This window comes from Poromitra crassiceps (genome assembly GCF_964638095.1).
Source record: "Poromitra crassiceps genome assembly, chromosome: 16".
Taxonomy (NCBI): domain Eukaryota; kingdom Metazoa; phylum Chordata; class Actinopteri; order Beryciformes; family Melamphaidae; genus Poromitra; species Poromitra crassiceps.
The window spans coordinates 21,252,756-21,266,911 of NC_139645.1; the positions used below are offsets into that span (position 1 = coordinate 21,252,756).

The 14,156-nt window shown below is 43.9% G+C and overlaps 1 protein-coding gene across 1 annotated transcript in view; it reads right to left on the bottom strand.

Annotated features, from left to right (window-relative positions):
- Positions 1 to 11,009: 11,009 nt before the first annotated feature.
- LOC310791510 (protein NLRC3-like) overlaps positions 11,010 to 14,156 on the bottom strand; it is a gene marked incomplete at both ends in the record, with an annotated part of 55,454 nt that continues 52,307 nt past the window's right edge. Inside the window, 3 exons of the mRNA XM_083653186.1 lie at positions 11,010 to 11,122; positions 11,994 to 12,067; positions 12,855 to 13,028. Of these exons, the coding sequence (XP_083509312.1) occupies positions 11,010 to 11,122; positions 11,994 to 12,067; positions 12,855 to 13,028 (361 nt within the window). The remainder of the gene's footprint in view (positions 11,123 to 11,993; positions 12,068 to 12,854; positions 13,029 to 14,156) is intronic.

Below are 14,156 nucleotides of genomic sequence, written 5' to 3' on the forward strand. Positions count from 1 at the left end.
ACTTTACAGTAACAGCACCTGGACTACACTCGTTACAGTAACAGCAGCTGGACTACACTCGTTAGGCTACAGTAACAGCAGCTGGACTACACTCGTTACAGTAACAGCAGCTGGACTACACTCGTTAAATAAAGTATTGCTTCTCCTACCAGAACTTTTTACTCCATTATATTACTCTTGAACTACATTGCGCACCGCTTGGACTGTAAAGTCCTATTTTTTAGTATATTTTAGTATTGGACTAAACTGGCAATGTTGTGATTTTGTGTCGTAGATATTTTCTCTTCATCTCTGAATATTGATATGAGCGCTTAACTGCATACTTACACTAAGACAGATTCCTTGTAGGTAATAGTGCATATTAGTGGCAATAAAAGTGATTCTGATTCTGACTAAGTGAACATCAAATAGTAGTCAGTGGGTTCAGGAAACAGGCTGCAATAGCAGGGTTCCTCCACTAGATGGTAGAAGAGCTCTACTCTTGTTAGGTTTACACTTGCTGCTGCTCTGCCTCCATTTTTCGATTTTAACAGTAGCCTAAATTCCTGTTTCCAAAGTGAATGGATGAAAAATATAATCAAAGATTTCAGGCAGAGCAAAATAAAGAAATCTAAGATAGAAACAAAAAGTTGTTTATACACAACCACAATTAAAATGCTCTTTTTGGGGATTTGAAGGCTCATGGGATACAGACCAGGTTCAGTGTGATGATGAGTGACTTGTCTGACCTGATGATCAGGTCTCTTGCTGTGATGATGAGTGACTTGTCTGACATGATGATCAGGTCTCTTGCTGTGATGAGTGACTTGTCTGACATGATGAGCAGGTCTCTTGCTGTGATGATGAGTGACTTGTCTGACATGATGATCAGGTCTCTTGCTGTGATGAGTGACTTGTCTGACATGATGACTAGGTCTCTTGCTGTGATGATGAGTGACTTGTCTGACATGATGATCAGGTCTCTTGCTGTGATGATCAGTGACTTGTCTGACATGATGACTAGGTCTCTTGCTGTGATCAGTGACTTGTCTGACATGATGATCAGGTCTCTTGCTGTGATGATGAGTGACTTGTCTGACATGATGATCAGGTCTCTTGCTGTGATGAGTGACTTGTCTGACATGATGATCAGGTCTCTTGCTGTGATGATGAGTGACTTGTCACAAGCTTTTTTTTCCACTTCAAAAGAAAAACAGGACTTGTTTCTAAAATAAAAACCTATAACTTGAGAGCAGGAGCATTTTCACCAGGGACTCTATATAATCCCCAAAAGAATGAACAGTATGTCATTTCTCTGCTGGCACTGTACAAAAGGCAATTTTTTTTTTCATATGGTTTGGTCATGTAATTGACTTTATTTTGGAACTCTGTGACTAAGATCATATCACACTGTGTGTCTACATGGCAGCTAGGAAGTGCATAGCGTGAAACTGAAAGCATCCAACCCCTCAGTAATAGTCCATCGGTGGAATGAACTCTCAAGTCTCAGGTTGGACAATATTTATTATGAGTAAAGGCAGATCCTCAAAAATATGGCAATCTGATAGAGTTTGATTCAACAACTTTTTACAGCAGTGTCAGTAATTATGACGATGGCAGGATCTGAGTGCACTATAGATTGTGTTGTTTTGTTTGTTTATCTTGTTTGTTTTACAGTATCTTTTGTATCTTGAGGATGTGATGTGTTTTGATATCAATCAGATTCAGGACACTTGATTGTTTAGGCTCAACCCTCTTTTTATTGATTCGTCCACGCTGTCACATGACAACAATAACTTAATAAAAAATATATAAAATACATGATTCATCTCATTAGGAATCAACTAGAAAATAAAAACATAAACTAAATACATAGAAATACATTAGGCCTATTAGGCCACTTTTATGGAAAGTCATGTTGTTGCACTTGTATTCAAAATCGATCATTTCTTGTGTTTTATTTTTCATAATTCAAGATCCTTAACATGAATTGATAAATCAGAGTGTCAGCGCCTAATTGGCAATGTAAATCAGCAGGTTACATTTTCCTTGATTTTCATCAGATCACTCACAACTTATTTAACAACAGAGCAATACACTGGTTTAAAGGCAACAATAATAACATATTAAAGTAAACACTGTCTAAAATGATGCAGACTAAGCAATTTTTCATTTAACGTTTAATCCTGTACAAAACAAGATTGATGTTTAGCTTGGAGGTGTGAGATTGATCAAATAAAAACAAAGATTCAAAGGCGGAATATTTGAACCTGTCAATCACATCATAACTGATGAAAAACAATAATTAGATTCTGTCTCATTCACTTGATTTTCAAAGTAAAATGTGTGTTCTTGTAGGCTACAGGTGATGTGAAAACTCTGATCAGTTAATCAGAGCTGCCAAGTTTCACCAAAAGTTGGACTGAGACTTCGGGGGAAGGGACCTTATCGCCAGCGGGGGGATAAAAGACGTTTGAAGTCAGATTTAGAGGAAAATCTCATGTTTAAATTAACAGGATTACACTGTTGTGATGTCATTATGGGTCGCTCATTTTCTTATGACTTCCATATGATTATCATGGCATTGATTTGAAACATATCAGCCAGCCCTACTTTCTATGTCCCGGGACAAAAACGCACCAGTCGCACCTGCAGGTCTGTCTACAAAGTAATGTCATTTAAAGCTGTGTCAATGAGCAAGACTGTCTGTTCTGCTAAACAAAAAACAAGAATATGTCACTAAGAATATCTATTCAGATAGAATCATGATTCACAACAGCCATATGACACCATGCAGGATTTACATTTTGGATGTTAAATTAGGCTATAAGTTAATATAGCCGTTTGCTCTCCTTTGAGGTTTCCAACTGCGACAGTTTGTATTATTACACGTGGCGCACGCAGGCATATTGCTCAAATCGTGCACAAATAAAACAGTAGACTATCGATCATGTTGGTTGTTATCTGTCTGCTGGTTCACTTCGTCAAAACTAATGATCAATAAACACCAAGACTCCACAACGTTTTAGACTGACTGACTTTTAGTCCATACAGCCATGTTCCAGTGATAACGCCTACTCATTCATTTCCTCTCAGTATGAAGCACCTGCAAGCGCGTGCTCTCCTCCGCCGCGTGGACAGCTCTGACTCGTTCTGTTGTTGCGCGTGACGACGCTTCATATTTCCTTCTGTGAGGAACCTAAATGGCAGCGATGACGGTGATCGTTACCCACTGAAGGAGAGCGAGGTGACGTTCATGTGAGGAGAGCAGAGACAGAGAGGAGAGCAGAGCAGGAGGGGTGACGCGCAGCACGTGACTGCATAGAGAGAGAGAGAGAGAGAGAGAGAGAGAGAGAGAGGGAGGGAGAGAGAGAGAGAGGGAGAGCAGGGAGAGGGAGAGAGAGGGAGGGAGGGAGAGGGAGAGAGAGAGAGGGAGAGAGAGCAGGGAGAGAGAGAGAGAGAGAGAGAGGGGGAGAGAGAGAGGGAGAGAGACAGAGAGAGAGAGAGGGAGAGAGAGGGGGAGAGAGAGAGAGAGAGGGGGGGGGGGAGAGTGTTAGGATGATGTCATCATTCCTACTGTGATGTCATCATTCCTACTGTGATGTCATAGTTCACTCACTGATGATGTCACAGAAGGTGATGATGTCATAGTTGGGACCTATAAGGGCCTGCTCTGCAAGTCCTCTGTAGTTGTTCATAAACTAGACTAACCTCTGCAACCGTTCCCAACTTCGAACCTTGCAGACCCAGCTATCAAGTTCCACAGCGTTCCTGCTCATCGAGACTTCAGTTTACCAAGTGTGTCTTGGCCATCAACTATCCGCGCATAAATCCACATGCCTTACACGAAGCCTGACAGAGAGAGAGAGAGGGAGAGAGAGAGAGAGAGCAGGGAGAGAGAGAGAGAGAGCGAGCAGGGAGGGAGAGACAGAGACAGAGAGAGGGCGGCAATGCGGCGCGCCCCTGCATAGAGGGAGAGAGAGAGAGAAAGAAGGCAATTTGTGATTCTGGCGAATAGGTTAAATTGTTAAATTGTGACTTGGCAGCTCAGTTGCTCACACACACACACACACACACACACACACACACACACACACACAGCATGTTCACACTGACTGACGGATCCTGGCTGTTCAAATCCACATGAGCAGTTTGTGTGTGATCCTGTACAGCAGGGGTGTCAGACTCATATTAGGTAGAGGGCCGGATTTGTTCAACTGAGACCTCATGGGGGCCGGATTTTTTTTTTTACTAAAATCAATTCGACTCATATACTTCACAAAAGAAATACTGCTCCTTCCATTTCTCTTGAAACTGCCTGCATTCCGTGTCAACCTTTCTCTTTTTCGACAGCATCTTGTTGATTCCTTTGTTTTTTGGTAGGTAGCCGAATGCGCGATTCAATTCCAGCGTGGCATCATGGCGGCTTTGTTTACACCTGATGACCTACTGACATACTTCCTTGTAGTGCAGGTTAATTAACTTATGAATGAACTCTTAGCTTGCTCATTAGCCACACGTAGTTCATGATAATGGGGTGCAAATTTAATAATAATTAAAAAAAAAATATATATATATATATATATATATTCCAAAACATCTCGCGGGCCGGATGAAACCTGCCCGCGGGCCGTATCTCTGACATCCCTGCTGTACAGAGTGAAGCATCATGTCAGCAGCTGTGTTTGGTCACAGTGTGTTTCTCTCTCACTCCTCTATCTGACACAGAGACACTGAGGCATCAGACCACAGAGAGAACGCAGGGTAAAGTGGTTCAGTGAATGAAGAGTGGAAAGTGTGGAGGTGAATCAGTTTGTCAGAGGAAACTGTGTAGAAGGACAGAGAGCCAGCAGGCCAGTCAAGATACACTGCAAATCTGTTAGAGACACAGGAGGAGGGGAGAGGTATGTGTGTGCGTCTGTCATTGTGCAGGGCAATGCAACCATTATCTTGGCAGGACAGACTCCAGGACTTTTCATTAAATCCAAGGTTACAGTCATCATGCTCTCCTCTCCTGCTGATTCCTCTGTAAGTCACTCCTATACGAATCCTTCCTTTGCTCTCCACCTCCCAGTAACAGCGACCAGTCAGACCATCTCTACACAGCAGCTGCTGATAGGTGTGAAATCTCTCTGGGTGATCAGGATATGGCTGCTTCTCTGTCACATGTGTCACCTTTCTGTTGTCTTCAGACAGGAGGAGGTATCTGTTTGCTGTGTTTGGCTCCAGTGTGAGATCACAGGCATCTGATGAGACAACAAGACTCGTTACAGCAGCAGCTTCTCATCTAACATGTTTGTTTGTTTGTTTGTTGATTTATTGACAGTTCATTTCTCAGCAGTTTGATGATGTCACATGATGTCAGCCATCTTCCTGACTCACAGGATGTGAATGAATGGACGTCACAGACTGTGCTGTAGATGCACTTTCCTTCTCACTAGTTGAATGTGTTGCTTTGTTTTTATGAATCAAACTAAATAAAATACACACTTACATTTACTCACACCTAGTATTGACCTTGGCACTCCTTGTTCCACCCTGGAGGAATAAACAGGGAAGAAGTCAGACCAGCAGATTCTCTTTGATGATGGAAACATGAACATTTAATAACCTTCAATATGAAGGATTTCCACTCATATCCTCCATTAAAACACTAGAAAGACCAAGGCCAGGCACAGTAATCTCTGGGTCAAAGTTCTCTGGGTGAGTAAAACATCATATTTTAAGCAGGAAATAAGGTTCGAGGTGTAAAAAACAGAATTCTCTTTAAAGGAAAGTTGTACAGGAGGAATGGCCGACACATTGTGCCTGTAGCTGAGCCTCCCCAGCACAGCTCCACCCAAGAGACACTGATCACCTGACAGGGTGGGAATGTCATCATTTTAGGGGCACAAAGGTCACATGTCAGGGCACAAAGGTCACATGTCAGGGCACAAAGGTCATTGCTCTGTTGACATCATGAAGAGTGATTTTTTTCTGAAATGTTTGTTAAAATGGTTCAATGACACATCCTTTACATAGAGCAGCTACATTAAACTGAGACCACTGATGCTTTTAAAGCAACTAACAGTAGCAGGCTGGTAGCAGGGCACTGCCAAGGTGGTCTTAGAGATCTGAGGGCATCACAGCCAGAGGGAGGGGCAACACAAACCATGGCCTGATGGCCTCCATGTAGTTCCCACTCTGACCACCTGGATAGTGGACTTAACTCAAAACAGAACAACACTGTCACAAGTGAAAGGTGAGGACTTTTGGACACTGGACAGCCCAAGTGTGAAGTTCCTGGACCTGACCTATCCTCAAACATGACAGGACATTTATACAGGGCACTTTCAGGTCAGTAGGCCAATTCCTAAATACAAGGACTGTGTCCAGTTGTCAGTTTAAGACACACACACACACACACACACGCGCATACACACGCATTCACCACCCACCGCCCCACACACACACACGCATGCACACACACATACCCCCCCCCCACATGCATGCACACACACCACCCACACATACACCACCCACCTCCCCCCACACACACACCATCCACCCCTACACACACACACACACACACACACACACACACACACACGCACAACACCCACCCCCCACACATGCACACACACACACACACTACACCCCCCCCCAACACACACACACACACCACCCACCCCCCACACACGCACACACACCCCCCCCCCACACACGCACGCACACACCACCCACCCCACACACACACACACGCACGCGCGCGCGCGCACACACACACCACCCACCCCCCCACACGCATGCACACACACCACCCACCACACACACACACCACCCACCTCCCCCCACACACACACACACAACACAACCCACCCCCCCACACATGCACGCACGCACGCACACCACCCACCCCACACGCACACACACACACACACACACCTCCGTCCACACACACACACACCCCCCCACACACACACACACACACACACACACACGCACACACACAACACCCACCCCCCCACACATGCACGCACGCACGCACACACACCACCCACCCCACACGCACGCACGCACGCATGCACACACACACACACACACACACACACACACACACACACACACACACACACACACACACACACACACACACACACACACACACACGCATAAACCCCCCCACACACACACACAACACCCACCCCCCCACGCATGCACGCACGCACGCACACACACACACCACACACCCCACACGCACGCACGCATGCACACACACACACACACACACACACACACACACACACACACACACACACACACGCATACACCACCCACAGCCCCACACACACACCACCCACCTCCCCCCACACACACCACCCCCCCCACACACACACACACAACCCACCCACCCCCCCACACACACGCACACCACCCACCCCACACGCACGCACGCACACACACACACACACACACCACCCACCCCCTCACACACACACACCACCCACACACACACACACCAACCCCCCCCCCCCCCCACACACACACCACCCCCCCCCACACACACACACACACAACCCACCCACCCCCCCACACACACGCACACCACCCACCCCACACGCACGCACACACACACACCCCCCACCCGCCCCCCCCCCCCCCCACACACACACACACACAACCCCCCCCCCCACACACACACACACACGCATACACCACCCACCGCCCCACACACACACATGCATGCACACACACACACACCACCCCCCCCACACGCATGCACACACACCACACACACACACCACCACCCCCCCCCACACGCCACCCACCCCCTCACACACACACACCACCCACACACACACACCACCCACACACAACACCCCCCCCCCCACACACACACACACACACGCACACAACCCCCCCCCACACACACACACGGACACAACCCCCCCCCCCCCCCCACACACACACACCACCCACCCCTCCCACACACGCGCACACCTCATTCATTCACATTCACGCCCCTTTTTCAGAGGTATTTCCAGGGGGGGATGTCTTATACCAATACAGTAAATATTAAGAGATTAGATAGATAGTTATATGCAGCTTATGGTACTGATGTACGCGGATGACACAATTATTATGTCCACATCAAAAGAAGGGTTACAGAAAGCAATAGACCATATGTGTGAATTTTGTCACAAATGGAAATTAAAGGTTAATAATAAAGTCACAGTTTTTGGTTCTCGAAAAATTGACAGTGATAAATTGAAGTTTAATTGTGATGGGGAGAACCTAGAAATTGTTAATTGTTTCAAGTACCTTGGTGTCATTATGAACTATAATGGATCATTTAAGATCGCCATTGAGGAGCTGCATAAGCCCTTTTTTCTAAATGCAGAAAATATGATTTACCAGTAGATATCACACTGGACCTTTTTGATAAGTTGGTTCTACCAGTTATGTTGTATTCGTGTGAAGCTTGGGGGTTTGAAAATGACAGCGTGTAACAATATGGTCTATGGGGAGCTGGGGAGATACCCACTCTGTGTCACTGTCAAGAAAATAATGACCAGTTACTGGGCAAGGTTGATTGAAGGCAAGGAGAACAAACTTAGCCGTATTATGTACAACTGCCTGCTTGATTTGCACAACTCTGTGTGGGTCAAACAGATTCTGGATGACTGTGGCTTGTCTTACCTCTGGCTTACACAGCAGTGCAACAACATTGACTGGTTGAAGCTAACTGTTGAGCAAAGTCTTAAGGATCAGTTTATGCAGAAATGGCAAAGTGAGCTCAGAAGCATGACATCATGTGACTTGTACGTATAATTCAAAAAAGAACTTAAACTGGAAAATTATCTGCTGTATGTAAACCAAAGGCATAGACATGCAATCTGTAACTTCAGGGTTAATAACACCAGAATCCCCAAGGTTGTTGGTAGATATAAAGGACTGCATAGAAGTACAGTATGAGGATCTGTAACCTCTGTAGTGACAACTGTGTGGGAGACGAGTATCATATTTTGTTTGAATGCAAGAATGTAATTATTTTGAATTTCAGAGAGTTATATTTACCCAGATATTATTTAACTCGTCCATCTATGTTTAAACTGATCTTACTACTACAATCAGACAGACAAAAAGTTATGTGTAAATTAGGTGCTTTTTTGAAGAATGTCCTGCCTCTGTTTAAATGACATATGCACTAGCCATGCTGTGTGCCATTGTATATTGTTTTTGTATGTTTTGTTTGTGCTCCATACCATGTGATCATGGTCAATAAGTCACATTAAATAAATAAATGAAAAAATGAAATGAAAATAAATGATCAACTTGCTCTCTTGTGTGTCTCGTGTGTGTGTGTGTGTGTGTGTGTGTGTGTGTGTGTGTGTGTGTGTGTGTGTGTGTGTGTGTGTGTGTGTGTGTGTGTGTGTGTGTGTGTGTGTGTGTGTGTGTGTGTGGCATGCCGGGCAGTTCACAAGCAAGCAATATTGCCAAAGCATGTAACAATAACAATAGGAGGTGAAAAGTTCACAAAAACCTGGACACAAATAGCACTCCACCAATGCCACATACATTTAATTAAAGGGGGCTAAATAAGAATATTGTGAAATACCATAACTATTTCTGTAGATATCATCCTGTACTGTACTGAGAAATGTGATATTGTTACATCAAAGTGACAAGTTCTTTACTTTAGCTTTCAACAACAGAGGCAGTAAGGAGAGGAGATCATGAAATATTCTCTCAGAGGATAGAAACTAAACTTAGTTCAAATTGGCTAAGTGGTGTCTGAGGCTCAGTCATGATTGTGATGTTGGTATCTCAGCTGCTTTTGAAACACAACAGGACACTCCTACAGAGGTCAGTTATCTTCACTGAGATTGATGTGCAACAGAATTTAAATGGTGGTCTGTTGAACAGTTGTATCAGTAATACTGACCTGAGAGTTTCCAGTCTGCAGTGTGGACTCTCCATGGCAGCATAGAGCAGTTTCACTCCAGAGTCCTCTAAGTCATTCTTAGTCAGGTCCAGCAGTTTCAGCCTGTTGGACTGGGAGCTGAGAACTGAGGCCAGAGCTTCACAGCTTCTCTCTGACAGCTTACAGTCACTCAGCCTTAATGGATATGAAAAGATAAGGACATTTTATTATTTTATCATTTCAGCCAAACAATTCACGTAACAGATGATTGAGAATGAAAATATCGATACAGAGTTCAGTATGGTGTCTAGGCTCTGATCCTGTCACTCCCTGCAGTGTACACCTAGCTAGCCAAAGACAGCAGAGAGTGATGATGGTGAACTTCACGTCAAAGCCACCTTAGACACAGAGCCAGACACCAGCTAGTCATGTCCACCATGTGGCCTCACTGATAGCCCAAATACAAGCTAGCATCTTAGGATCAAGCTAGGTCATTGTAACATTATGTGGAACCTCCATGTGTGGACTGAGCACCAGCCTCTGTGTGGCCATTCTCCTAGTAGGCACAATTGTCCATCGAGGGGAATATAGTATCTAGTGTAGAGCCTGACCCATACTGGATTTTTGGCTAACCCATACCGACATTAGGGAGGGAAAAAATGCCGATATCGATATATCGGCCAATATTCTGCAGAACCATACAGAACAGTAGAACCGCCTATGTTATGTGTGGTGTGCCAGCTTACCTAGGTAGTGCCCTAGGTAGTGACCTAGCTATCTATGACAGCTTACCACTTAAATGCGACACTGCATTTGCATTTGAACCGTGTGAGTTCAGCAGCTGCAGAGCGCCCTCTGGTGAACATACTGTATATATGCATACAGTATCTTGAATAATGTTATATTAATATTCTACTCTAATACTATGTATCCTGAATGCCTGCTATCAGTGAGCAGGTGAAAGCCCAGCTTCTCAATAAGAGACTGTCACAATAGCTGTATTATGAGAAATCCAGCAGACCACCTCAACCTCTGATGGAAGGACAGGTTGTCAGGTTGCAGATCCCACAAGGTTACAACCAGACAGGGATGGTGAAGGAGGTTCACGTAGAGCCCAGATGTTACCTCATCCACTAGAAAGCTCTACAGGAGGAATGGCCGACACATTGTGCCTGTAGCCGAGCCCTCCCCAGCACAGCTCCACCCAAGTAACACTGACCACCCGGATACTGGACTTAACTCAAAACAGAACAACACTGTCACAAGTGAAAGTGAGGACTTTTGGACACTGGACAGCCCAAGTGTGAAGTTCCTGGACCTGACCTATCCTCAAACATGACAGGACATTTATACAGGACACTTTCAGGTCATGTCAGTAGGCCAACACACACACACACACACACACACACACACACACACACACACACACACACACACACACACACACACACACACACACACACACACACACACACACACAAACAGATCTGAATTATTCACATCACATTATTGCCCCCTTCTCAGAGGTATTTCCAGGGGGGGCGTCTTATATTCGGACCAATACGGTAAATATAAAAAAAAATTAAATGATCAACTTCAGCTGTTTATTTTCTGTCTGGCTCTCTTCCTGTGTGTGTGTGTGTGTGTGTGTGTGTGTGTGTGTGTGTGTGTGTGTGTGTGTGTGTGTGTGTGTGTGTGTGTGCCACCAATGCCACATACATTTAATTAAAGGGGGGAAACATAAGAATATAGTGAAATATCATAACTATTTCTGTAGATATCATCCTGTACTGTACTGAGAAATGTGATATTGTTACATCAAAGTGACAAGTTCTTTACTTTAGCTTTCAACAACAGAGGCAGTAAGGAGAGGAGATCATGAAATATTCTCTCAGAGGATAGAAACTAATCTTAGTTCAAATTGGCTAAGTGGTGTCTGAGGCTCAGTCATGATTGTGATGTTGGTATCTCAGCTGCTTTGGAAACACAACAGGTCACTCCTACAGAGGTCAGTTATCTTCACTGACATTGATGTGCAATTTAAATGTTGGTCTGTTGAACAGTTGTATCAGTAATACTGACCTGAGAGTTTCCAGTCTGCAGTGTGGACTCTCCATGGCAGCATAGAGCAGTTTCAGTCCAGAGTCCTCTAAGTCATTCTTAGCCAGGTCCAGCTCTCTCAGCCTGTTGGACTGGGAGCTGAGAACTGAGGCCAGAACTTCACAGCTTCTCTCTGACAGCTTACAGCCACTCAGCCTTAATGGATATGAAAAGATAAGGACATTTTATTATTTCATCATTTCAGTCACACAACTCACGTAACAGATGATTGAGAATGAAAATATAGATACAGAGTTCAGTATGGTGTCCAGGCTCTGATCCTGTCACTCCCTGCAGTGTACACCTAGCTAGCCAAAGACATCAGGGAGTGATGATGGGGAACTTCACCCCAAAGCCACCTTAGACGGAAGATGATACTGAATCCTAAGCCTAAGTCCCTCAGGAAGCTTTTCCAGACAGTCTAAGAGCCCTGATGGCCTGATGGAGCCCTTGAGTCTAGACAAGGAAAGTCAGACAGATCCAAACATCTCAGCTTGCTCACAACTCATTGGGAACTACTGTATGAGGTCCACAGTGTAATTCAGGACAAAACTACTTTAAATGTGCTCAGTAAAATTGTAACATGAATGAAATGATAACCAGTGGAGGGATGACAAATTGTGGATATCATGACGTTACCTGACTACTGGTTCAAATCATAGTTGCTGTTGCTCTATTCTGAACCAGCTGGAGATGTCAAAGCATGAGGCTTGAGGTCAATTGCTGTATATAACTTATTTTTTTTATCAGCATCTGAGATGTGAAACTTGCAGGTTCAACCTTTACAGAGTCAGAGATACTGACCTGTTTTGAGAGCACATACCTTAGTTTGGAGAAATGTGTCAAATAAACAGACATAAACTGATCTTACTTGAGAGTTTCCAGTTGACAGTGTGGCCTCTCAAGTCCAGCAAAGAGCAGCTTCAATTCTGAATCTGACATCTTGTTCTTACACAGGTCCAGCTTTATCAGATGGGAGGGGTTGGACTTCAGAGCTGAGGCCAGGACTTCACAGGGAGTCTCTGAGAGTTCACAGTCAGAAAGTCTGTGATCACAGATTTAATGTAAGATTAGTTATTATAACCAGAGCTGAGATTAAGCATACCAATCAAAACATACACAGCATACTAATACTACCACCACCAGTAGTAGTATTAGTAGTAGCAGTACTAATGATAATGATGACAATAATTTGCATTATAGAAGTTGAAGTTTCAAAAAGTGTTGATTGACAGAATATATTACATACATACAATTACAAGACAGCAGTTCTGTAAATTGTAAAAAAAATTAAAAAATAACCTAAGCTTCACAGGCAGGTTATTTCAAATTCTAGTAAAACAACATAAGATTAACATGACACTCTTGTAGCTTTAAACAACAACAACAACCATTATCATGTAATACAAACTGTAATGTAGACACTGACCACTAGAAAATACTGCTGTCTGTTGTGATAAAAATGAAAATTTTAATTGTAATCTTTGGAATAAACAGGGGAATAATAATTAAATTACACATTCCTGTTACTCTTCTTAAAAGTAACGGACAACTTTAGTTATTATTCCAGTGAAAGTAATTAGTTACCCTACTCATTACATTGTTTTGTGTTACAGCCTAACAGCCGATACACAGCAGCACAACGAAAGTCACCTGAAGGCACTCATTTATTGTATATTAGATGTGTCTGTCATCAACTTCTGAAGCATGCTGGGATACCTGGCAACACGACGAGAGGAGGGGCCAAATTCAAATTTTCAAATAGAAAGACAACAAGACAGCCAATCAAGCTGCAGCACAAAGCAGGGCGACTGCAACTTCAAACAACTTTTGTCATTGTGGTCTGCATGCACTGTAAAACGATTGTGCCAAGTTTACTTCCTTTCTTTTGGGCCAATAGATATTATGACATAAGCCACATTATGAACAAAAGTATCTAAATAATGACAAATACAACATATTTGTGAAGGTTTTGAGCTACAACATTAAATTCAGACTCTCCTGGATGTATTTGCTACGTTGTTGGCTTGTTCATGTGAGCTCTACTGTCATTCCAATAATTCCAACATGCTTTGAAGACGACGTGAATCTTTCATAGACTTTGCACTAATAAAGAGGTTAAAGAGGCTAAAGAATGAAACACAAGTAACGGCCGATCTGTTGACTGGTCTGA